The sequence below is a fragment of the Mesoplodon densirostris genome, chromosome 3 (genome assembly GCF_025265405.1).
Source record: "Mesoplodon densirostris isolate mMesDen1 chromosome 3, mMesDen1 primary haplotype, whole genome shotgun sequence".
Taxonomy (NCBI): domain Eukaryota; kingdom Metazoa; phylum Chordata; class Mammalia; order Artiodactyla; family Ziphiidae; genus Mesoplodon; species Mesoplodon densirostris.
The window spans coordinates 49,605,821-49,629,989 of record NC_082663.1 but is presented as its reverse complement, the minus strand read 5'-3'; the positions used below and the strand labels follow the sequence as shown (position 1 = coordinate 49,629,989).

Sequence of the window (24,169 nt, the reverse complement as noted above, 5' to 3'; positions counted from 1 at the left end):
CAGCTTATATTTGACCCAAGTGTCCTGTTTAGGCTCCTCCCATAGAACCCCCTCAGCCCTTGCTCATCCACAAAGGAAGACTGTGGCTTCCAATCTAAGCCATTTCAAGATTGTTTATTGCTTAAGTCTGATTCCTAATTTATGAATGATTCTCTCTCCTCCAGGTTTGCTGAAGCAAATTCTTAAATTTACTAACTTACCCAAAAAGGGGCTGGGGAGCACACCCTGAGGTCAACAAGGCTCAGCTGGTCATAGCTCAAAATCACAGAGATTTGGATTTCCATTGCAAAGGTTATCGCTGCTCATAGTATTGAGGGAGCGAGCCACATTTTGCATAACCACTACTACCACTACTCCTGGCAATTCATCTCTAGATCAGAGCCGGAGAAAATAGCCCTAAGATCAGTCTAACTCATCAGTCTAAGATCTACTAACTCATTCAGGCAATTTAATGTCAGATGGCACCTGTACTTTACAAAGAGTCCTATCCTTATTTCAATTTGGAACTTTGAACCTGAGCACTAAAAACAATGTTACAAAGTTATCAGACAAGCTTACGGCAGCCTCACGAAGATTCACCTACCGCAAATCATTTGCCAGCCTGCCTTCCACCTAAAATATATAAGGGAAAGTTATTTACATAAATAAAAAAGTCATTCTCAGGTATACCCTTAAGATGAGTGGCTGTTTAAAAGCCTACTGAAGATAGTCACTGCCAAGCACGTATTTTAAATCTCAGAAGCCTTTGTTCTAGAGAAATCTTAGTGGAAAGCCTAGTGTGTAAAGAGGCAGGAGGCGCTCTACCGGCAGGAGAAGGCCCCACCCCAGGGGGGCTCTGCGAGGCAGGGTCTGAACTCCCCATCTGAGTGACAACCATTATTCCTTTCCTTGGGTTCTCCCCTGACCTCATTAGCCCACCTAAGCTTAAATGAACCATGACAACATTTGCAAAGCACCTTGCTAGGTGCCAGCACATGCAGAGAACAGCCTAAGTGGCTGCTGCGGTCCTCCCTTGGCTTCCCCTTCTTTCATTCTAGCTCCTGGCACCCTTGACTCCCCGTGAAGCCCCTGGGAATGGCAGATGGCTTACAATGAGGCTTCTCAGACCTCGTTAATGTTTGTATGCTGCCACTTCAGGGTAAGAAATGGTGAAAGGAAATGATCCCCCACCTGTCTTTCTTCGTTTTTACTCCCTCACTCCTCCTATGCTCTACCACGATGGGATGCTCTAGAGATCCACATTCTAAGAAGGAGACTCCCCCAGCCAGATCTCCCTTTGGTGGCAGTTTCTTGAGGGCAAGTGCAATACTAACTTTTAAGAAGTGAGAAAAGTAAGGAGAGAACTTTTCTGAAATTGTGGTGAGGAAGAAAAGAACACATTATACCAATGCTCTGACATTCCTATTAGCCACGAATGTGAGAACAAAATCTACCACTGATGGACTCATGTTATAAATAGAAAGGCAGCATAAAAGAGAGTAACTGGAATTTATTCTTGGTACAAACAATGCTACCAGCACACTACATGTCTAATATAGAACACTAAAGTGTATTACATCTTAACTCCTAGTCAAATCTCCGTGGTCTATATTTAGAAGAGTTTTATGAAAACACACAAGGGGGTTGATCCCCAAGTGTTGTTAAAATTATTCAATTGTACACCTAAATAATTTCGACAGTGAATATCCTTAAGAGTCTCCAATTGGCTAAATAGGATCAAATCGTCTGTAAAGATCTCTTTTAATCCCAAGAATCTACTATCTTCTATTAATATGTATTTTTAATTTTTCTCTTTATTTTCACTATTTCTCATACAGGGTATTGAATGGATAATTAAGGCCTAGCAGCTGCAGTCAAGAGAAGGATGGTTGATAGTACTACACAGGAAGTATTTATCGTAGATTTGCCCACCATATAGAAACATGCATTCTCTCTTTTGGTTAACTTCTGACCCAAACTAGAAATTACTCTGCCGACTTAAAGCAGCGGAGAATAAACCCCTCTTCCCATCCCCACAGCAGAACAGAACCCAGAGCCCTCTGACCCAAGAACACAGAGGTCTCAGTTTTAAGAGACAAACAGCAGTAGGACCACACAACAGAGAAAGAAACCAGGCCCCAGTAATGAGGACCCAGCAGCAGATAGACATTCTGAGAACAGTGCTGGAGGGAAGCAAAGCCTCCTGAGCAATACAATTGACAAAGCCTCTGTATTTAGAGGGAGCTCCGAATAATGAGGGGAAAAACAGAGGCTGAGACAGGAGCATACAACCCCATCCCAGAGCAGGATGGCCTAGCCCATGTGCAGGAGGGGCTCTGCAGAGCCTACAGACCACAGGAGGTAAACACAGGCCAGGACAAAGACAGTGACCTAAGGGTTTTCAGTGGCTCCATAACAGAAGGGACTGGAAAATGAGACCAAAACTTCAATGTACCCCATCTACAGTATGTAGTATCTGTATATTATGATACACTTATTACATAATACAGTTCTCAATCAATAGCATATATTTGGCTACTCTACATTAGTGTGTTTTTTTCAGAGTCTGAAGTTAGAGAGCCCCTGTGAACACAGATGGGCAACTAGATTAGGTAAGCTCTGCTGACAACTGCAATCAGGACTGTGGGACCATGGGGCGGGTGGACCCAGGGCAGGACAGGCAGCTTTTGCAGGATTCACTGCCATCTAGGTGAGCTTGACTTTGTCCCTGTTCTCCTCTGAGGAGAGAGACTGCCAGGAAGAGAGGCATATTAGTCTTTTAAAATAAGTTGAGGATGGTATCTAGTTTTAGTGGTTAAGTCTTTGAAGTCACTGACACATAGGATCAAATTCCTGCTCTGCTGCTGTGTGACCTTAGGCAAGTTATCTGGCCTCCTTGTACCTCAGTTTTCTTGGCTATAAAACTGGGGCTCATAACTACCTATCTCACAGGGTTGTTTTAAGAATTAAATAAAATAACGCATGCCTTAAGTGCTTAGCATAGTGCCTGATAAATAATTGTTGGCACCTGCATTATGTTTAGTAGCTGGACCAAAATGGAAAATAAAGCAAAAATCTAGATCTTGTAATGTCTACTCTCTCTCCTCCTCCTCCTCCTCCCCCTGAAGTTAAGTAACAATGAAGAATAACAAGGTTGGACTGAAAATCTTAAAGACAACATTTTGGATAACGAGTTTGAACCTTTTCACCATCCCCCACTGAATTCTCCCTGTCTTCATTCATGTTATTCCTTCTTTCTGTAGTATTCTCACTACTTCTCCCCTACAACTCACCTCCACGAACATTCCTGTAAAACCATGTTAAGTTCAGTCTACTTATTCACTAATATGTGAATAAATTACTCTATCAAAGTGCGCTGCAGTTCATTCAAGCCTGTTCTGATTTCTCCTTTCTCCTGATGATTGTGTCTCTACTCCCCCCATACTCCCGGTACCATCGTCAACGGTAAAATCAAATATTTAATACATCTATTCTCCTTGACATAGCAAGTGCTTAATACATACTGATCAGGAAACCACAACAGGACTTCTGGAAAGAAGCGTTAACAGGAAGGCATAGAAATGGTGTAAGTGGTTAAGCTATATTCTCCTTGCACCCAGGGAAGACAAACGGGTAGGTGACAAGCACTCCCTGATATGTGGCTCATTAGGATTACATACTACATTTACAGCTACATGGAAGTTTCCAAGTCTGTACTGACATCTTTTTGCTGCAAGGGGGCTCTGGGAATTGCTGTTTTCTCCACTGCACTAGCAAAGACGTATCAACTTATATGGCAAACTACACTGGAATGCTTTCCAGTTCTCAATGAGAAGCAGTCACTCCTTAGCCTATTCACTAGCCACCATCAACTTCAAAATGTGGAAAGCCTGAGTTTGAATTTACCACAGAAAACTAAGTAAGGGGCTCCAAACAGTGGGGGGAATTACTAAGCCTTTTGCTTTTGGAGACGTAAGACGGCATATCCCAGAAATTTCTCCACAGTTACCTCCAAAGCAGAGCCTTTAGAATCTTAGTTCTGGCTGTGCACAAAGGCCCTCCTGTTACTTAGAGTACCATTTTGAATGTGTGACTTAAGCATATGTTTTCTTCCTTATTCAAGAATAATGTGGGTGGGTGCAAAAGAGGCCAATACTTGTATCTGCAGTGATAGCTGGGACAGGGTTCTAGGTCCATGGAGTAGGTAATTTTTAGTACTTTGCAATATCTGTGGTCCCAGTGGGTGGGCTAAGTTCTCTATTGCTGAATGTAGATTTATCCTGATTCCAAGTCCCCTGAATCTTTATACTCACTCTATCTATCCAGCACCCTACCAAGGAATATTATATCTATTGCCTAATAAGGAAATGCAAACTAGAAAGAAACATCTAACTATGGCTATTTCTGCTCACACACAGTGAGGTACCTGTATCAAAAGCTTTGAAAAGAACTCAGAGATACCACCTTGTTCTTATGAACTGAGTGAGCACAGCTCAGAGCAGTAAGGCTCTTGCAATGGCAGCCCAGCCTCTCCCAAAGAAACAAGGTTACATGCTAGAGAGCAAAACACATGACTCGGAGAGAAAGTGTTTAAAATTTGGGTGTGGGGGGGGAGAAACATATTATGCAATACATATTATGAAAATGAAAATTTAAGAATTTTTCCCTGTGCTAAAACTGTAATTAAATCTTATTTAACTGTTTCCTCTAATGACATCCATTTTAATTAGGTTTTAATAGACTGGCAGCCACAACCTATAGTTTTATGAAGCAAAATAAAATTACAGTCTTGGAAGACATTTAAGGAAAGAGAACCATCAACACAGATGAGAGGTTACAATATATCCCCTCATCCCTAAAGACCCCCACGGTAATTAAATGTGCTGAACAGACAGCCATTAGGGCTAACAGTAGGTGTGCTCACCAATCTGCACTGGGCTTGAAATAACCCTTGAGATCCAAGGGTTATTTCTGTGATCCGTATACCAGAAAATCTGCATGGAGTAAAGAACACAACTGAAAAGGTATGTACTCTATAGCTCTACCAAAGATGTGTAGCCACTGCCAAATATGCAGCCTCTACTGTTGCAATGGGCTGTCTTAAGATTTTAATATATACATGTTCTTATAACTGATCATGATACAACAACACTCATCTTCAGAAGACTGCCATATGTTTGGGAAAATGAACATTATGTAGAGAAAGTAAAATTAATATATGAAAAACTGATTCACATTCAAGATAAATGTATCTGTAAATGAGATGCACTAAACAGGATCTTAATAGTATGCATCTGTATCTATTTCACACTACATTATGAAAATCAGGGAGTAAATCAGAAAAATTAACTCAGACCAAATGAATATCATAGGCATTTATTTTAGAAAAGAACTGAGCATAATCATTCCTTTGTTAGCCAGAGGATGGGGCAAAGAAATTGGGCCTTTTGTTATCTCAAATAAGTATGTGTATCTTTATTTGAAAGAAAGAAAGAGTTAAATGAATATATTTTATTTTTAAAACTAATTTTGAAACATTGGTACTTAAATTTTAATAAATCACATATACTCAAAAAGTTGTAAATCTTGGGGAGGGGGATATCTGATCCTATGAAAAAATACAATTTTGTAATCTGGCTGACAATCTGATGCCTCTAAATCTCTCTGCCAAGAAGCAGTTACTTGGCTAAGATACTCTTACTAGTACACTTTCATCAGATTAAGGTTTTCATGCCAGGAATTTTTTTTTCTCCTGGGGTACTGGCCATTGCCAGAAATGGACCTATCGAATCTACTGGTACTAAGGAGTTAAGCATCTGAGATTTAATTTAACAGTTTCAGCTTTATTAAGCTGTCACAGAGCGGCCCTACTTTGATAACAGTAGCTGCTCCAATTATGGCTTGGTTTAGGGTTGACAAGTATAATGATTCATTCGTGGCACATGAGAAGCAATAAAAGGTTGTTTTGCATTACAGCTTTAAAAATGTGGGCACTTTTTTCATTTAATTTGTCACTTAGCTTTTGCTAAGAGGACATTTAAATTGCAGTAAAAGGCAAATGGGGCTTTTAGTTTAAATGTAATCCCCATATTTAAATGATCTGTAATGGTGCAGTGTTGGAGTGGGAACACTATTGTCTCACAGTGGGTCCTGATGGTGACATGTGACATTTGTATTCAGGTCCTGTATTATCCATGTGGCTAAAGGGCTTCCAATTTCATTTCACAGCCAGAAGCCTGCAGAAAACACCAATTAACTTGCAGATCCCATTTGCCGACAAAACTCAGCCTCTTCTCAATGTCTGGCATCTGGCAGTGCTCAGCATTTAATTCCAAAGCAGAGCCTTGAAGCAATGTGAGCCCTGTACAGGGGCACAAAGTCAAATTCCCCCATTTTCTTAAGAAGCAAAATTCTTTCCTTTTGAAGTCCAGAAGCAACTTTTAGTTAACTTTTTTGGTGAATGAATATTAAGATGTGATAACTATTGTTACTCCTACACGAGATTCTTCACAGAACTTAGAACTCATTAAAATGGCAAGTGACCTCTGCTCACCATCACAGCATGTAGGAGAATTTATAGCAGTCTAGTGATGATTGGGTTCGGGGAGGGAGAGGGTGATTTGTGAAAAAAGAAAATACAGGGCAAGAATATGTATTCTTCATCCTGGACTGAAATCAAAGAACTTGTTTGAAAGCCTGGTCCGTAACTAGAAAAGTAGTCCATCAGAGGGTAGGTATAACTAGCATTAACTAGTGGAAACTTCCACCTAATGAGAATTAATCCTTTTGATTGAGGGCTGAGGTACATAATTTTCAAAGCCAACTTGCAAAAGTGAAATACGACTAATGGATTAAATGCAAACCCTGAAAATTTTATTTAACTATATCACTTGTATATATTTTTTTGGTAACCAAAAAATTTCGTTGGTATTTTCTTTCTAATTAGTTATTTGTTAATTCTAAGCTTCTTTAAGTACCAAAGCTCTTTAAATTTTATTCATTTAATATTAATCCAATAATAGATTTTTTTTAATGCTAATCCTTTTTACTGCCATAAACCAACTAGTCAATTCAACAGTTACTACAGAGTTACAAGACTGAGGAGTCTTTATTTGTAAATCACTCAGTATTCTATAAAAATTTTTGTTTAAACCATGCATTACACTTGTGTTCTCCAACCATCACACCGGGCCCCCAAACATTTCCTTCCAATACATTGAAAGGATCCACTGTAGTTACAGATTGATTTAAATTTTGATTGAGGGAAAGGCCACTAAGCATTACTTCAGGTGACCCAAGGGAAGTACTAAGATTAAGTTATTACAAGATACTTAATAAAAATATTAGGGAAAAAGGTCAACAAATATCTAACAGCTGGCAGATAGCAGACACACGTTAAAAAACAAACAACAAAACAAACAAGAGTTGTCATCGGGCTTCCCTGGTGGCGCAGTGGTTGAGAGTCCGCCTGCCGATGCAGGGGACACGGGTTCGTGCCCCAGTCCGGGAAGATCCCACATGCCACGGAGCGGCTGGGCCCGTGAGCCATGGCCACTGAGCCTGCGCGACCGGAGCCTGTGCTCCGCAACGGGAGAGGCCACAACAGTGAGAGGCCCGCGTACCGCAAAAAAAAAAAAAAAAGAGTTGTCATACACAGCCCAGTTCCTGAACATACATCCTATTAATGGGAAAAAGGAAACTTTGGTGTCCAATTCTCTACCAACCTGCTGTACAACCCTAGGTCACACTACGTCATTTTGTGGAAGTCTTCTAACCTCCTCAGACTTCAGTTTCCCTATCTGTAAACAGTTCATCTCAAAGGCCCCTTCCAAGCATTATTATCATGTGGTATCTTCACAGACATCAGCCTCTCTTGGTCAAGACATGGGATCAATAGCATGATGAGGTCCATCATTAGCCAAGAGGAAGACAGAAGGTGAAGGTATGAAGACTTCTACTATTCAATTACACTGAAACTAGGATCTTCTAATAAATATATGCATAACGTAAAATTAATACAGGCATTGACAAAATATTTGCCAAAAATTCCATTTGTCACATATAGATTTCTTAATAGACAAGATAACAAATACATTATTAACTTCCCTAGCAATGAGCACTGAGTAACAAGAGTCATCCCCCCTCAAACTTCCCAGTAAACATGAGTAGTAGATTTCTCATTTTTTCAACCACCTGCTATATTTATATTTTTATCACCACGGATTTGGGAAGCAATAAAAATTAGAGTTTGCCGTGTCTTTTCCATTCTGACAATCAACAGTCCATCTAAGTCAATAATAACGAAAAAAATAAAATGAATATTCAAGCTACTTTTGATACTTTTAATGTGGGCAAAAGGGGAAAACAGCCAAATTTTAGCTGAACTGATTACAGTATCAGTCTAGAAATAAGTAATCAGTTCCATTATACCAAATACCTGTTTTGAAACATAGCTCTTTTTTTCAAATATTTAAAAGCAGATCCTGTGCTTGCTTTCCTCAACATCAGACAATTCCCCCAAAACACTGCCAAGATTGGTTCCTGCAAATGCCTCATTCTTCCTATTCTTCTAACCAGTGTATAATGGCAACAAGTTCATATAAAAGTAGCTCTCTCTTCTGCAGTACTCTGACCATGCTCTTTAAACATTCAACCATGGTCTTTGTCCACACACAACTCAATGGCAATCCATCAGGAAATTTATACTTACCCAGCTCATCCCAGAGCTGCCTATATTTGTCAGTCATTGCGGTGCCTTGTTGCCTCCAAAGTGACAGACGAGGGTCGGCCATGAACTGCTCTGTTATCAAAGTCAACATTCGGGCCCCGTTTGAGTCCCTCATCTTCAACATCTCCCGCACCTAGTGGGGAAAAAAACAGACCTTCAGAAAAATGTTATAAAATGAACAGCAATACAGAGACAGACTACTTTATTTCTTTGGGGAGGGAGGGTGGGGTGGTGGTGGTGGTGAAGTCTTGATACCATCCTTCTTAAGCAAACAAAAGTTGTTAAAAACGAGCCTCTGAGGGACTTCCGTGGCGGCCCAGTGGTTAAGACTTTACCTTCCAATGCAGGGGGTGAGAGTTCAATCCCTGGTCAGGGAGCTAAGGTCCCACATGCCTCGTGGCCAAAAAAACAAAACATAAAACAGAAGCAGTAATGTCACAAATTCAATAAAGACTTCAAAAAAAGAAAAAAAAAAGGTCCACATCAAAAAACAAAAAACCTTAAAAAAAAGAAAACAAAAAAACAAAAAAAATGAGCCTCTGTCCTAACTGGCAATTTAATCAGAGAACTGACCATTGATTTTTTTAAATTATGTTTTAGAATCCACACGAGGAAAAGAAATTTGTGTAACTTCCCAATTTTCCCCCAAAATGTTTTTGTCAGCCTACAGAAAAATAATACCAAAATAAACAAGACAAATCACTGGGCACCTTCCTGACTCCCTAACTGATGGCGCTTACCACCAGAGTAGTAGAGTCTAAAGCACCGTACTGAGAACTCTTTAGAGATCTTCTGAATTGATCTGACAGTGTTTATAATAATAGCATCTGTCCTTCCATTTTTTTTAAAAAAAAAGCTTTATTGAGACATAATTCACGTACATACAATTCACCAATTTAAACTGTACAATTTAAACCTCTTTCAGTGGTTTTTAGTATATTCAAGTACAAGTTCTACAAGTGCTTCATTTTTTGAGGTAAATCAGTAATTTCACTAGATTCTTTCTCACCGAGGATTTCCATGTAAAGAGCAACAGCATACTTCTATTCACTCAAATGGGACTGTTTTTGCAATGGTAAGAGGAAATGTAAAGGGCTGTAGGTTCAGAACTCTCTTGCTCCAAATGAGCAATCCTTGAAGCGGAATCATAACCACTGACCTAGTAAGTTAACTTGGCTTCTCTGCTGGAACCTCAAGCTCTGTCCATTATTCTTCTGTTACATTTCCCAAATAAACAAGAAAACAAGAAAAGAAACACAAGACTAAGTTGCTCTACAGGAAATCCTAAATGAATCCATCCATTCTTAAAGTGTGTACCGCTATGTGTTCAATGAATAGGAATCCCAGCTGAACATCAGTTCTCTGTGTAGAAAATTAGTGGAGCAAGGTCATAAGTAGTAGATAAGGAGAGGGGAGTCCTTGTATTCAAAATTCTTTCTATGTGAAAGCCACATGAAGGAGGAAACAGCAGATCTTCAAAAAAGCAGCCTAAACCTCTAGATCAATAGGTTCTGCCTCAGTCCTGTACCCTGACAAGTAATGGAACCCTCACCCCAAACCAGGCTTCAGAATTTGAGCCTTGTAGAGAACTCAAATGTACTTCTGCACTGAATCACAAGGGTATGCTTCCCAGAGGGTTTTTTGAGTAATCTTAAGAAGTACTAAAAAGGAGAAAGAAATGGAGTTGCCATTTATCGGACATCTTGCTAAAGAGTTTTACATTCATATCTACCTTTTAATCTTCACAACAACCATATAAAGTAGGCCAGATTATAATCCCCATTTTACAAATTATAAAGCCATCCCTCAGAAGTAAAGTAACTTGTCCAAAGGACAAGAGGAACAACTGGAATCAGAACCCAGATCTGCCTTAACTCTGGAAGTTATGCCATTTCCAAAATTAGATGTTGCTCTTACTTCATATGGTATATACAATGTGTACATCATATATAAGGATAAATATAGCAACTGCAGGCCAGTCTAACACCTCTTTCACATTGCTTCCACTAGGCCACAGTGTACTCTCTGCTGATACGAGAATCTATGAAATACTTCCTGTGTGTCTAAATATACCAAAACTTTAATATTACCTCTATATATCATGGATTTAATTTAGCATTTATTTTCCTAATAAATTTCTAACCTACTACTCAGTTAGCAATAGCAATGAAAATAAATGCTTTACTATTAAGCATACAAACCAGAACTATTAACCAACACTCAAATACATATACATTAATTACAGCCTAATGGTAATTAATTTTCAGACTGTTGACTGTGAGGTATTACAAGAGTCTGAAGTGCCTATGAATTACCAAAGAATGATTAAATCATGTGAAATAATTTTAGAGTTAAATGTATTTTTACTGTAATCTAATTCTTGAAAAATTGGCAATCTAAGTATGGTATATGGAATAAATCTTTGTTTTTTTTTTTAAGGCTGCACCACGCAGCATGCTGGATCTTAGTTCCTGGACCAGGGATTAGAGCCCATGCCCCCTGCATTGGGAGCGTGGAGTTTTAACCACTGAACCACCAGGGAAGTCCCAGGATAAATCTTCATTTAAAGGGTTTTCATTAATCAGAGTACACTAATTTTTGGCTATAAGCAGTAACAGAGTTTACTCTAATTCTTCTGAACTACAAAAGCTTTGAATTATTATGAATATTAGAGAAGTTGTTTAACAGAAATATCAATGAACACAGTTATCTGTTCCCTTAAAACCAATTTGAATACATTATCTATAAAGATGGCTGTACCCCCAATGAAAAGACATTGCTTTAATATTATTTAAAAAGCATTTTATCCAGTATTTAGGCATGTGTTTATGGTACTAAGAGTTCTGTGTAAAGCAACAGACACAGCTTCTGTTCACAATGAACTTATAATGAAGATAACTTTGTTTCTTAGGCTATCAAATTTTGGTGATGAGAATTAACATTTACCAAGGCCCAACTACTGTTAGACACCATTATCATTTAACACCATAATCACAACAACTTGAATGGATATGCTACTATTAGCTAATTTTATAGATGAGGAAACTGACTTAAATAACTTGCCAAGGTACATACACTCAATAAGATTTAGAACTGAGATTTAAACCCAGGTTTGTTTGACTCCAAAGTTTATGCTCTTGAAACTAATTTAAAGATATCGACATTAAGCTAATTATATAAAGCACATCTTAAGGGCTATATTCAAAGGTATGCTCTACTTGGGAAAATTAACTAGAAGAAGAAAAAAATTGAAAAGATGGCATTTCAAATAACATTAAGCTATTTTATTTTTAGTACTGAACAGTTTTTCAAAATTGTATAAATTGCCACCATTTTATTAATAAGAGCTGAGAAAGACAAAAATGGCCCATATCTTGTCTAAAGATACCTAAGTAAATTAATGCTTGCATTGCAACACAGAAGTCTCTAATGGTTGATAATAACTTAGTCTATTCTTCCCCCCACTCCGCCCCGGCCATGCCACATGGCTTGCGGGATCTTAGTTCCCCGACCAAGGATTGAACTGGGGCCCTGGCAATGAAAGCACCAAGTTCTAACCACTGGAACGCCAGGGAATTTCCAGTTCTTAAAAAAATAAATAAGAATTTAAAAAGAAGCCTTTATCCTGTTGTAAACATGATCATATATACTTTCTATAAATGTATATATTTAGAATATTTCTTTAAAAATAAAAAGTCATACCTTTGCAAAGAGCAAATTAAGCTGCTTCCCTGATCCGTGGTACCCGCCCTGGGAAAGGAACAGTTTAACCTGTTCTTGAACCTGCTCTTCATCTAAGTGCCAGCAGTTTTCATCATCTATACTAGCACCTGCTGTTGGATCAGGAGCACCTAGAAATAGAAAGAAAAAAATAACACATATGCTAGGAAAAACTCTGGGCTAAAAGGGCTCTGATAATAAACTTGAAAAGAATTAAGATTCTGTATTTTTTGCCTAAACACTTTTTAATCCAATCTCAATTTCAATATACATACAAATGTATGACCGAAAATAAATGTAAAAATTATTCTTTTATTGCCAGAACTTTGCTGATTTGTGCTAAGCCAAAGGGTGATGACTTTAGAGCTGAGATGTTTCCCTTTTTTAAGATCAGAGACTATACCTTTGGAGATGACTTTACAGGTTTCCTAAAGAAAAAAAAATTCACAAAAATGTCTCATTGTAAATATGTGATGTTTATAAAAGCTCTACTGTGTAGGACACGTTAATAAAATGTTTTTCAGAGACATCAGAAAAATATGAAACAAAGTAAACTCAGCAGCATATTTCTCTTTGCTATGTTAATTCAAGAAGCTTTCACCATTATCTGCTGCTGTATAAACTACATGCTGACATAAGTCTTTAGTTGCAGAAAACCAAAGATTAAAAAGGGAAATCAAGCCACATGGGAACAGGCAGTGCAGCTGTTGTACTAAACCACGTTGTAGTATCACCTTGCCAAAACTGCGTAAATATTTTATTGCTGAAGTACGCATAAAAGATAACAGCTATGTAACAAGCCCTGTGTGTAGACTACCTTAGAAACTCAAAAATTACCCAGATATTTAGGCAGGTGAAAATTGTTTCATTATTTATTAATAAAATAAAATAAAATGGTACTTAAGGCCTAAGTTCATAAGTAATACAAAAACTAAATCTAAAATCTCTTCTCAATAGTGTTTCATTGCCTTATCAACCCTTAAAAAAATACATGTGTAGGTATGGTTCTACACTTCTTTTCTTTTAATGATCTAATGCAGACTCAACTGGCTGAGGAAATAATCACTAACATGTGCTTAGAACCAGGGTCCATTAGTCCCTAGGAGGAAGACAATGGGTCTGTGAACCTCCCTGAAAAAGTGTGCTTTCATTCATTCAGCCAACATATTTACTGAGTGAGTGCCCTCTGCTAGACTTGGGGATGGACTGGGGTACAAAATAGAATTCCTCTCCTCACAGAATTTACCATCTAGTTCAATGGCTTTCAAACTTTTTTGACTAAGACCCACAATAGGAAATATAATTTATATCATACTCAATACACCTGTGTACCTGGACACTTATATGATCACACCTATTTATTAATCTGAAGCAAAGGTATGATGAAAAAACACCCTTATTGTAAGTGAAGAGGTCTGATATTTTCTATACTATTTCATTTTTTAAAAAGGCTTGTCATAATTTTTAACACTGATTTCATAATGTATAATGGGTTGCAATCCACTACATGAGAAACACTGGTTTAAGTATGTGAAATCAATATCAAATGTAATAATCACACATACAAATATATAATAATAAATGAACTAATTGTTTACAGAAGAGGACAAAGTACCAGGAGATCGTATCAGAGAGCTCTGACCCGCCCTTGAATTGGCAGAATAAGCATACCTTGAGGAAATGGAATTTGAGCTGAGATCTGCCTTAGGTAGATTAGAAGATAAATTAAGGCAGAAAAAGGAAGCACTGGGTCTGCATGTGAGACTAAGAGCTCAGGCAGAGGTCTCGGGCATAAAGGAACATGGTACGTGGATGAAACAAAAGATAGTCCATGTCCATGCAAACCAAAAGTAGGTGATAAGGAAGAAGAGCAATACAAGACAACTCTGGAGAAGAGAAGGGACAACTCTTGCCAGGCCAGAGAGCCCTGACAAGTGAGGAGCTTAGTTTCTCTCCCTAAAAGTAATGAATGGGAATTCATGACAAGGTTATCCGAAGTGGAAGAATGGAATACTCTAGATAGTAAAAGATGTTCTGTCCTGACGTACATCAATTTCAACATTCCTGTCATGGAATATTATGCAGCCATAAAAATGAATGTGAGGATTCTTTACGTACTACAATGGAAAGATAGCCAGGATACACTGCGGAATGAAAAAAAAAAATCAAGGTGAAGGAAAGTATACATACTGTACCACCTTTTATGTAAATGAAGATTTACATTAAGAAGATTTAAAAGAGCTTATGTGTTAGTATTTCCTTACCTATGCATAAAATATCTTAGAAGAATGATTAGAATGAGCAACCCAGTTACATGAGGGAACGAGGTTCTTCACTGAATACCTTTTTCATACTTTTAAAATCTTGAAACCACATGAATATATTCATGTATCTAAAAATATCTCTAAAGTGTGGAGAATAGATAGGGAGCAAAAATATTTAAGAGTGGAACGGTGAGGGTGATATATTGATGATACAATAATAGAAAGGATAATAATGGTAGCTTAAAAAACATCAGTGAGAACAGAAATGGAGAACCTGACAGAAATTTAGGATATAAAAGCCAAAGGACTTGGTGAAAAAGTAGATACATGAGATATGGGCGATCAGGGGGCTGAGAGAGACATGGTTTTCTGGATTGAAATACTGGACAACTCACTGACACACAGACCACCAGAGCAGGATCAGTTTCAGGGGAGGAGGGGCAGTGTTTAGATCATAAGCTCAATTTTATTATTATTTAAAAAAAATTTTTGGCCGCACTGCGCAGAATGCGGGATCTTAGTTCCCTGACCAGGTATTGAAACCACACCCCCTACAGTGGAAATGCGGAGTCTTAACCACTGCACCGCCAGGGAAGTCCATGAGTTCAGTTTTAGACATGGTGAATTTCAAGTACCTCTGAGATAGCTGGCCAAGAAGAGGGGACAGGATTTCAAGTAGGGAGCTGGATATACTATGGGACACAATACAGGGTAAAGAGAGCGTCTAAGATGGAACCCTAAGGAAGGCCAACACTTAAAGGCTGGGCAAGAGAATGAGGAAGGACAGCAACGGGAACGAGTAGCCTATTAGGAAGAGCAGGAGAGACTGGCTCTTCCAGAAGGCAGAGAAAGCTGTTCCAAGTAGGGAGTTATATAAGCTACCAGAGAGCAAGGATTATATCTGCCCTGTTCACCACTGCCTCCTAACACCTAGCCGGTGTTTGCCATTATCAGGCAATCAAGTACTGGGAGGAACGGGGGGAAAAGAGGGAGAGAGAAAGGCATAAATACATTCCACCCCTACTAAAGTACCCTCACATGCCTTATCTCATTTTCTTCTCACAATGTCCCCTGGAGGTGAGTATAGCTATGATCCCCTTTCTACAGAAGGAGAAACACGTTCAGAGTGGTTATGACTTGTCCACAGCCACAATGCCAAATCCGGTCTCCCATTTCTCTCCCCTGCTGAAGAATATATCCCAGAACCTTGGAGCTCAAGTTTAACCCTGAAGGTATCAAGGCAGCAGTTGTCAACCGTAAATCAAAGATAAATTTAAGGAAGGATACTGAGATCTGTTAGCGTGTTTCTCTTTTACAGGAAAATTTAAGGACACACAATATTGTGAAGAGTTAACTAACTACTGGGGTTATATCTGTAACCCCTAATCTAGCTCATCCCTTTGATTCTAGAGAAAGACAGACACAGACTCACAGACACAGACATACAACTGTACAAAGACAGGCCTCCACTTCCTCAACCCTAAACTTCTATAATGTAGGAATAAAAAATTAAGTAATCAGTTGATAAATAAAACATAAATTTACTCTAAACACAACTGAACATTTTAGGAATAAAGACATGTATACTTTACATTACAGACCAGGAAATTAATGTCTACAACAACAACCCCCCCCAAAAGAGCAAATTTATTTATTAAACTTTTTTTTTTTTGGCTGTGTTGGGTCTTCATTGCTATGCACGGGCTTTCTCTAGTTGAGGCGAGAGGGAGCTACTCCTCGCTGCGGTGCGCGGGCCTCCCACTGCAGTGGCCTCTCTCGTTGCGGAGCACAGGCTCCAGGCGCGCGGGCTTCAGTAGTTGTGGCTCCCGCAGGCTCAGCAGCTGTGGTGCACGGGCCCAGTTGCTCCGTGGCATGTGGGATCCTCCCGGACCAGGGATCGAACCTATGTCTCCTGCACTGGCAGGCAGATTCTCAACCACTGCGCCACCAGGGAAGTCCTATTTATTAAACTTTAATGCCAAAGTTTAAACACTTAAATCCTAACATGTCTTGATTACATGCATTAAAGTATTGCCCAAGCCTTGTATAAAATGTAGATTTGCAAAATTTATTTCTACTTGTTAACAGTTGTCTATAATCAAAGACAAACCTCTCAGCATTTAGCTTTGAGAAAGGTATGCAAAGAGAATCATAATTCATGTATTTATACATTTGCTATTAGATATTCCCCCAGTTGGGCAGGAACCAGAACCTGTGTATGTAAATTAAATGATCCATTAAAGTGTTTTAAAACCTATCATACTTTTAAACCCTTATTTATATTTATAATTATAAATGCTATAACTTTTACAAGTGTATAATTAATCTTTGTGAGCATTTTATTACTGAGGCTTAACTCTTCAAAGTTTCAAGCCTTCAGGGAAAGTGAAATTATCTGTTGAAAAAAGTGAAACAGTTTGTCTCTCACTCCCAGTTAGGGTGTGTGGATTTGATTCACCCTCCTACCTTGCTTACATAATGCCACAGGAGAAGAGCAAAGGAGAGTTCAGAGACAAGAAGGACTACTGTTCACGTCTTTGGCTTTCCCTGCCTGCTACTTGATTTGGTTCAGATTTAGTTTTGATTTACCCCAATATCAAAAACTCTTACCCTAGCGGTTCCCACAATTAGGAGTATATCAAAACTCCAGAGGCACACCATGAAAAACAGATGCTTAGGCACCACTTCAGACCTACTGAATCAGAATCTTTGCCACAGGTAAAAAGGCAAGGGCAGTGGGGGTGGGGAGTGTGGCTGGGAAACACTAGTCTATATTTGGAGAGAATCTTAAACATGGTGGCACATTTTGGATCTTAGTTTTGAAAAGTATTCAGGGTCCTAAGTCATCAGACAGACGCCTCTCCAGCGTACTGACTAAAGTAAATTTAGGACATATTGACTGAGATATCTGTCTCTTGTCACAAAAACAGTCACTTCTAAGCACTGGGCAACACCAAATCATTCTGCAAATTTTAAACTGAGATATTAAGACATGTTCACAACTGGCTTATACTATGTTTGGTATGTGGAATTATCCACAGCTTTGGGTTCTAACGGGGAACTTAAAGCTTTCTTTTTTCTTAAACTGCTGGAAAACAAATTCAAACAAGTGAAAGGCTTTAGTTTACATGTTCATCTTAACTGTGACCTAACTGCTTTAGTAACACTATTGTCCAAATAATGCTTTAAGTGTTTTATATTTATGTAGCAGTGTTCTTTTTTGTTAAAATTAAATTGTCAAATTCAGTCTACAGAGGCAGAATGCAGGCAGCAGATGTCTACACTGCAGAGGTGATTAATTCAGCCTCTTTTGCAGGACCTATAGAAGAATGCCATCTCCGACAGTTTTAGTGCCTGCTGTTAAAGATAGGAAACATTAAGTCTGTGTCTTACAAAGACACCAGTACACCTGTCTTATAAGCTGAAGGCAAAATCCTGGCATCAACCATTGGCACCAAGAGAGGGAAGGCAAGGCAGCAAACTTTAGAGATTCAGGCTCAGAAAAAAATCTTTCTTTAGAGAGGACAAGAACTAGAAGACCACTGAAAAATAATGTGCATTGAATAAACACACACTTGAGAAGAGCTTTAAATTTTATTCTTACTGAAATCCCCATTTCGAGGTAGTGACTAATGCCTTCATTTCAATATACAATTTTGTGGTGGCTAAAAGAGCCAGATCCTTTATCACCTATTCTCAATGGTCAGTCCATGTAATTCTACTGCCATGATGCAGTGTGGTGTCCTCTCCAGGAGCTGTTAGAGGACAACCTGTTTTCCTTAGCCTGCAGGCTAATGACAGAGGGAGCCCTGGCATGCACCCTCAACAAGCCACCTTCCCTTTAGCTAAATTCCAAGGAAATAAATAAGTAGCATGGTAATCAGGATATATTTCAGGGAACTCAAATAGGCCCGTCAGGGTTTATAGCCCTTCTTCTATTCTTTTCCTCTCACCTGACTTTATTACTCATCTCCTATTATCATTTAATTTACTTCAGAAGTTCAATGATATACTTATTTATGTACAGAAATAATCATGTATTTTATATGGATAAAAAGCAATAAAATATTTGTACATTCACGAATGCTCATTTAAAAAATTCAGAGTACTCTATGCTTAAGAGGTAAGTCATTTTCCATAACTTAGCTAACAAATGTATTAATGTATTAGCAATTACCTGGTGCACAAACATAAATAAATGCACAGTTCTCAGAAAGTCTTTTTTACATAACCTGGCTCTTCAGATTTATTAAAAGAGATCTACTATGTTTGCAAGGTCCAAGAATGGTTTGCTCAGATTATTATTATTTTATTTTATTTTTTTTGCGGTATGCGGGCCTCTCACTGCTGTGGCCTTTCCCGTTGTGGAGCACAGGCTCCGGACGTGCAGGTCAGCGGCCATGGCTCACGGGCCTAGCCGCTCCACAGCATGTGGGATCTTCCCGGGCTGGGGCACGAACCCGTGTCCCTTACATCGGCAGGCGGACTCTCAACCACTGCGCCACCAGGGAAGCCCTGCTCAGATTATTTTTAAAGATGTTTTTTTAAAAAAAGTTCACAGGGCTTCCCTGGTGGCACAGTGGTTAAGAGTCCGCCTGCCGATGCAGGGGACATGGGTTCGTGTCCCGGTGCGGGAGGATCCCACATGCCCGGGAGCGGCTGGAACCGTGAGCCATGGCCGCTGAGCCTGCACGTCTGGAGCCTGTGCTCCACAACGGGAGAGGCCACAGCGGTAAGAGGCCCCTGTACCGCAAAAAAAAAAAAAAGGTTCACAAATATTTTCCTCAACTGTCTTGAAGACTCACGTCAACTGCCACATCACAATGATGGAGATAATAGCAACTCAGATTTACTCCTTTTTAACCCTCCTAACCTGATGAAATAGGCACTCTTTTCCTAACCACGTTTTACAAGTAAGAAAACAAAGCCCTGAAGAGATTCAGTTCCTTGCCTCCACTCAAAGAGCTGGAAAGCAAAGGGACCAAAATTCTAATGTAGGCTGTCTAACTTCTAAGCTCTTAAACACTCTGAATACTCTTACAGTGGGAGGTAAGAGAAACCTCCAGGGAGGGAGATGGGAATAATAAGCTCATCTAGCCAACATGGAGACTTAGGATCAGTTAAAGGAGACAGGGATGGCAAGGAAACTGATCACAGCTGGTAACAATTCTTTGAAAATTATGAGAGTTGGGGTAGTGTCAGAGATGGCTATAGGGTGTGAGGGAAGGCAAGATTTGGAGGTAAAAAGAGAAAGGATAAAGGGTATTGGGCTAAAAGTAACTTGGCTGTCTCTGCATTACCCTATCAAATACATGATGTGTCAGAGATGTGACTCCTCCCAATTAGGAGACAGAAGTCCTAAGATTACTTCTCATTTGCTAAAATGTTTTTTCATGTGAAGATGATCATGTGTACATGATTGTATATTTCAACAATTTTTTTGAACAAAATAAAAATCATATTATGGAAACATCAAGTTCTAATTAAAACTTAAGGGAAAAACTGGTAATTTTTGGAAGGAAATTTGGCAGCAATTACAAAACCCAAAATGCCGATACCAATTTTTCTGGCATTTCTACTAAGAATCTATTCCTCAAAAGCATTTGCACAAATCCACACATACACAAAGAATGGTCACAGCAGCACTGCACATAGTAGGAAAAAAGTGAAAACAACTTCAAAATCCTTCAGTATGTCAATGATTAAATATATCCAGAGTATGTATTACTACATGCAACACTTAACACAGTACAAGACCTATTTTACTAACAAGATATTCATGATATATTAAAAGAAAAAAGAAACTGCAAAAAAAAGTTTTTAAAATTGTTTTTTAAAAATTGCATACATGTGTGCACAAAGAAAACTTGCCTCTGAAGACTCTAAACCACACTGTCAGCCATGGTTGCCAGGGAATAAGGGAGCTACTGGAGACTAAGGCAGGGGAGCTGTTGGGAGCCAGTGAGTTCTTGTCTTTTTATCTTCAGATACTTCTATACTTCCATACATCTTTTCAACATGCAGTCTTCTTTTTCTTTTTTTTTACTTCTAAGTTTCACACTACCGTACTTTGAGGTAGCACATTTAAAGCAACTTTAATTCTGTCCTATAGATAGATTTGCTAATTACATTGACCATCAGTAGTAGGTCATACCTTTGCTTCACCAACTGTCAACACCAGAACGGTCTACAATAGAAATGATAATGCCTGTAATAACAAAATTATCTCCCTAGGATAACTGTACAAACTAGTTGCTAATGCAAGCCCAATTACAAGGACTGTGACCCTCCACAGAGAAACAAAATGAAGAGAGATGTGACATGAGGCCTCCATCAAACAACTCCAACTGTCACTCACTGCTAGATTTGGAACAAGTATGTGTACAAGAATAAATCTCCAAGTTCTTACCAAGAACAAAATGGAATAAAAAATGATATGGTTACTTTTTTAAAAAGTATAGCTGATTTACAGTATTATGTTAGTTTTAGGTGTACAGCATAGTGGTTCAGTATTTTTACAGATTATACTCTGTCAAAGGTTATTACAAGATAATGGCTATAAATTTCCTGTGCTATATACAATATATCCCTGTTGCTTATCTATTTTATACATAGTAGTTTTTATCTCTTAATCTCATACCCCTAATTTACCCCTCCCTTCCTTCTCTCTCCCCTCTGGTAACACTAATTTGTTTTCTGTGTCCGTAAGTCTGTTTCTGTTTTGCTATATACATTTGTTTTTATTATTTTTTAGATTCCACATATCAGTGATATCATATAGTATTTGTCCTTCCCTGTCTGACTTACTTCACTGAGCAAAATAGTCTCTAGGTCCACCCATGTTACTACAAGTGGCAGAATTTCATTCTTTTATATGGCCAAGTAGTATTCCACTGCATTTATATACCACTTCTTCTTTAACTATTTGTCAGTTGATGAACACTTGGGTTGCTTCCACATCTTGGTTATTCTAGATAAATAGTGCTGCTATGAACACTGGGGTACAAGTATCTTTTAAAATTAGTGTTTTCATTTTTACTGCATATATATTCAGGAGTGGATCATATGTTAGTTCTATTTTTTTTTTAAATATTTATTTACTTAGGCTGCTCTGGGTCTTAGCTCCAGCATGAAGGATCTTTTTTAGTTGCGGCATGTGGACTCTTAGTTGTGGCATACATGTGGGATCTAGTTCCCCAACCAGGGATCGAACCCGGGCCCCCTGCATTGGGAGTGTGAAGTCTTAGCCACTGGACCACCAGGGAAGTCCCGTTACTTCTATTTTTAGTTGTTTTGTTTTTCTTTTGGAGGAACCTCCATACTGTTTTCCACAGTGGTTGCAACAATTTACATTCCCACCATCAGTGTATGAGGGTTCCCTTTTCTCCACATCCTCTCCAACATTTGTTATTTGTAGACTTTTGGATGACTGTCACTCTGACAGAGTAAGGTGATATATCATTGTTGTTTTAATTTGCATTTCTCTAATAGTTAGTGATGTTGACCATCTTTTCATGTGTCTATTAGCCATCTGTATGTCTTCTTTGAAAAATATGTCTATTCAGGTCTTTGCCCATTTTTTGATTGGGTTGTTTATTTTTTTTGATATTGAGTTGCATGAGCTGTTTGTATATTTTAGGTATTAATCCCTTGTCGGTCATGTCATTTGCAAATATTTTCTCCCATTCCATAGGCTGTCTTATCATTTTGTCAATGGTTTTCCTTTGCTGTGCAAAAGCTTCGAAGTTTAATTAGGTCCTAGTTGTTTATTTTTGCTTTTATTTCTTTTGCCTTAGAAGACAGATCTAAAAAAATATTGCCATGATTTATGTCAAGGAGTGTTCTACCTATATTCTCTTCTAGAAGGTTTATGGTTTCAAGGTCTACATTTAAGTCTTTAATCCATTTTGAATTTATTTTTGTTTATGGTGGGAGGAAATGTTCTAATCTCTGTTTCACATGTGGCTGTCCAGCTTTCCCAGAACCACAAGTTGAAGAAACTGTCTTCTCTCCATTGTATATTCTTGCCCCCTTTGTTGTAGATTAATTGACCATAGGTGTGTGAGTTTATTTCTGGGCTCTCTATTCTGTTCCACTGATCTATGTGTCTGGTTTCTGTACCAGTACCATGCTGTTTTGATTACTGTAGCTCTGTAGTATAGTTTGAAGTGTGGGAGGGTGATAGCTCCAGCTTTGTTCTTTTCTCTCAAGATTGCTTTGGCAATTCTGGGTCTTTTGTGGTTCCATATGAATTTTAGGATTTTTTTGTCCTAGTTTTGTGGAAAATGTCATGGGTATTTTGATAGAGATTGCATCAAATCTGTAGATTGCTTTGGGTAGTATAGCCATTTTAACAATATTAATTCTTCCAATTCAAGAGCACGAGATATCTTTCCATTTCTTTGTATCATCTTTAATTTTCTTCATCAGTGTTTTATTGTTTTCAGAATATAGGTCTTTCACCTACTTGGTTAAGTTTATTCCTAAGTATTTTACTCTTTTTGATGCAATTTTTAACAGGACTTTTTTTTACATTCTTTTTCTGATATTTCACTGTTAGTGTATAGAAATGCAACAGATTTCTGTATATTAACCTTGCACCCTGCAACTTTACTGAATTCAATTACCAGTTTTTGGGTGGAGACTTCAGGGCTTTCTCTGCAAATAATAACAGTTTTACTTCTTCCCTTTCAATTTGGATGCCTTTTATTTGGTTTTCTTGTCTGATTGCTGTGGCTAGGTCTTCCAATACTATGTCAAATAGAAGTGGTGAGAGTGGGCATCCTTGTCTTGTTCCTGAATTTGGAAGAAAGTCTTTCAGCTTTTCACCACTGAGTATGATTTTAGCTATGGGTTTCTCATAAATGATCTTTACTACATAATAAAGGACACTGTTACTTTTTGTTTAACAAACTGTGAGTGCCCATTACTTCTTTTTTTTTTTAATTTTTATGTATTTACTTATTTTTGGAGTACAGTTGCTTCCACAATGTTGTTTTGGCTTCTACTGCACAGCAAAAGGAATCAGTCATACATATACATATATCCCCTCCCTTTTGGATTACCTTCCCATTTAGGATACCATAGTGCATTAAGTAGAGTTCCCTCTGCTACACAGTATGTTCCCATTGTTGTCTATTTTATACATAGTACCAATAGTGTATATCTGTCAATCCCAATCTCCCAATTCCTCCCAACCTCCCCCTTTCCCCCTTGGTATCCATATAACATTTGTTCTCTATGTCTGTGTCTCTATTTCTGCTTGGCAAATAAGGTCATCTATACCATTTTTTAAAATTCCGCATATATGCGTTAATATATGATATTTGTTTTTCTCTTTCTGACTTACCTCACTCTGACACTCGCTAGGTCCATCCACGTCTCTACAAATGACCAAATTTCATTCCTTTTTATGGCTGAGTAATATTCCTTTGTATATATGTACCACATCTTCTTTATCCATTCATCTGTCAATGGG

General features: G+C 38.4%; 1 protein-coding gene across 1 annotated transcript in view; it reads right to left on the bottom strand.

The window, feature by feature from the left end:
* ZSWIM6 (zinc finger SWIM-type containing 6) overlaps positions 1 to 24,169 on the bottom strand; it is a 209,653-nt gene that overhangs the window by 43,776 nt on the left and 141,708 nt on the right. The window contains exons 3-4 of the mRNA XM_060092921.1: positions 12,410 to 12,558; positions 8,690 to 8,840 (exon numbers count right to left, since the gene is read on the bottom strand). Of these exons, the coding sequence (XP_059948904.1) occupies positions 8,690 to 8,840; positions 12,410 to 12,558 (300 nt within the window). The remainder of the gene's footprint in view (positions 1 to 8,689; positions 8,841 to 12,409; positions 12,559 to 24,169) is intronic.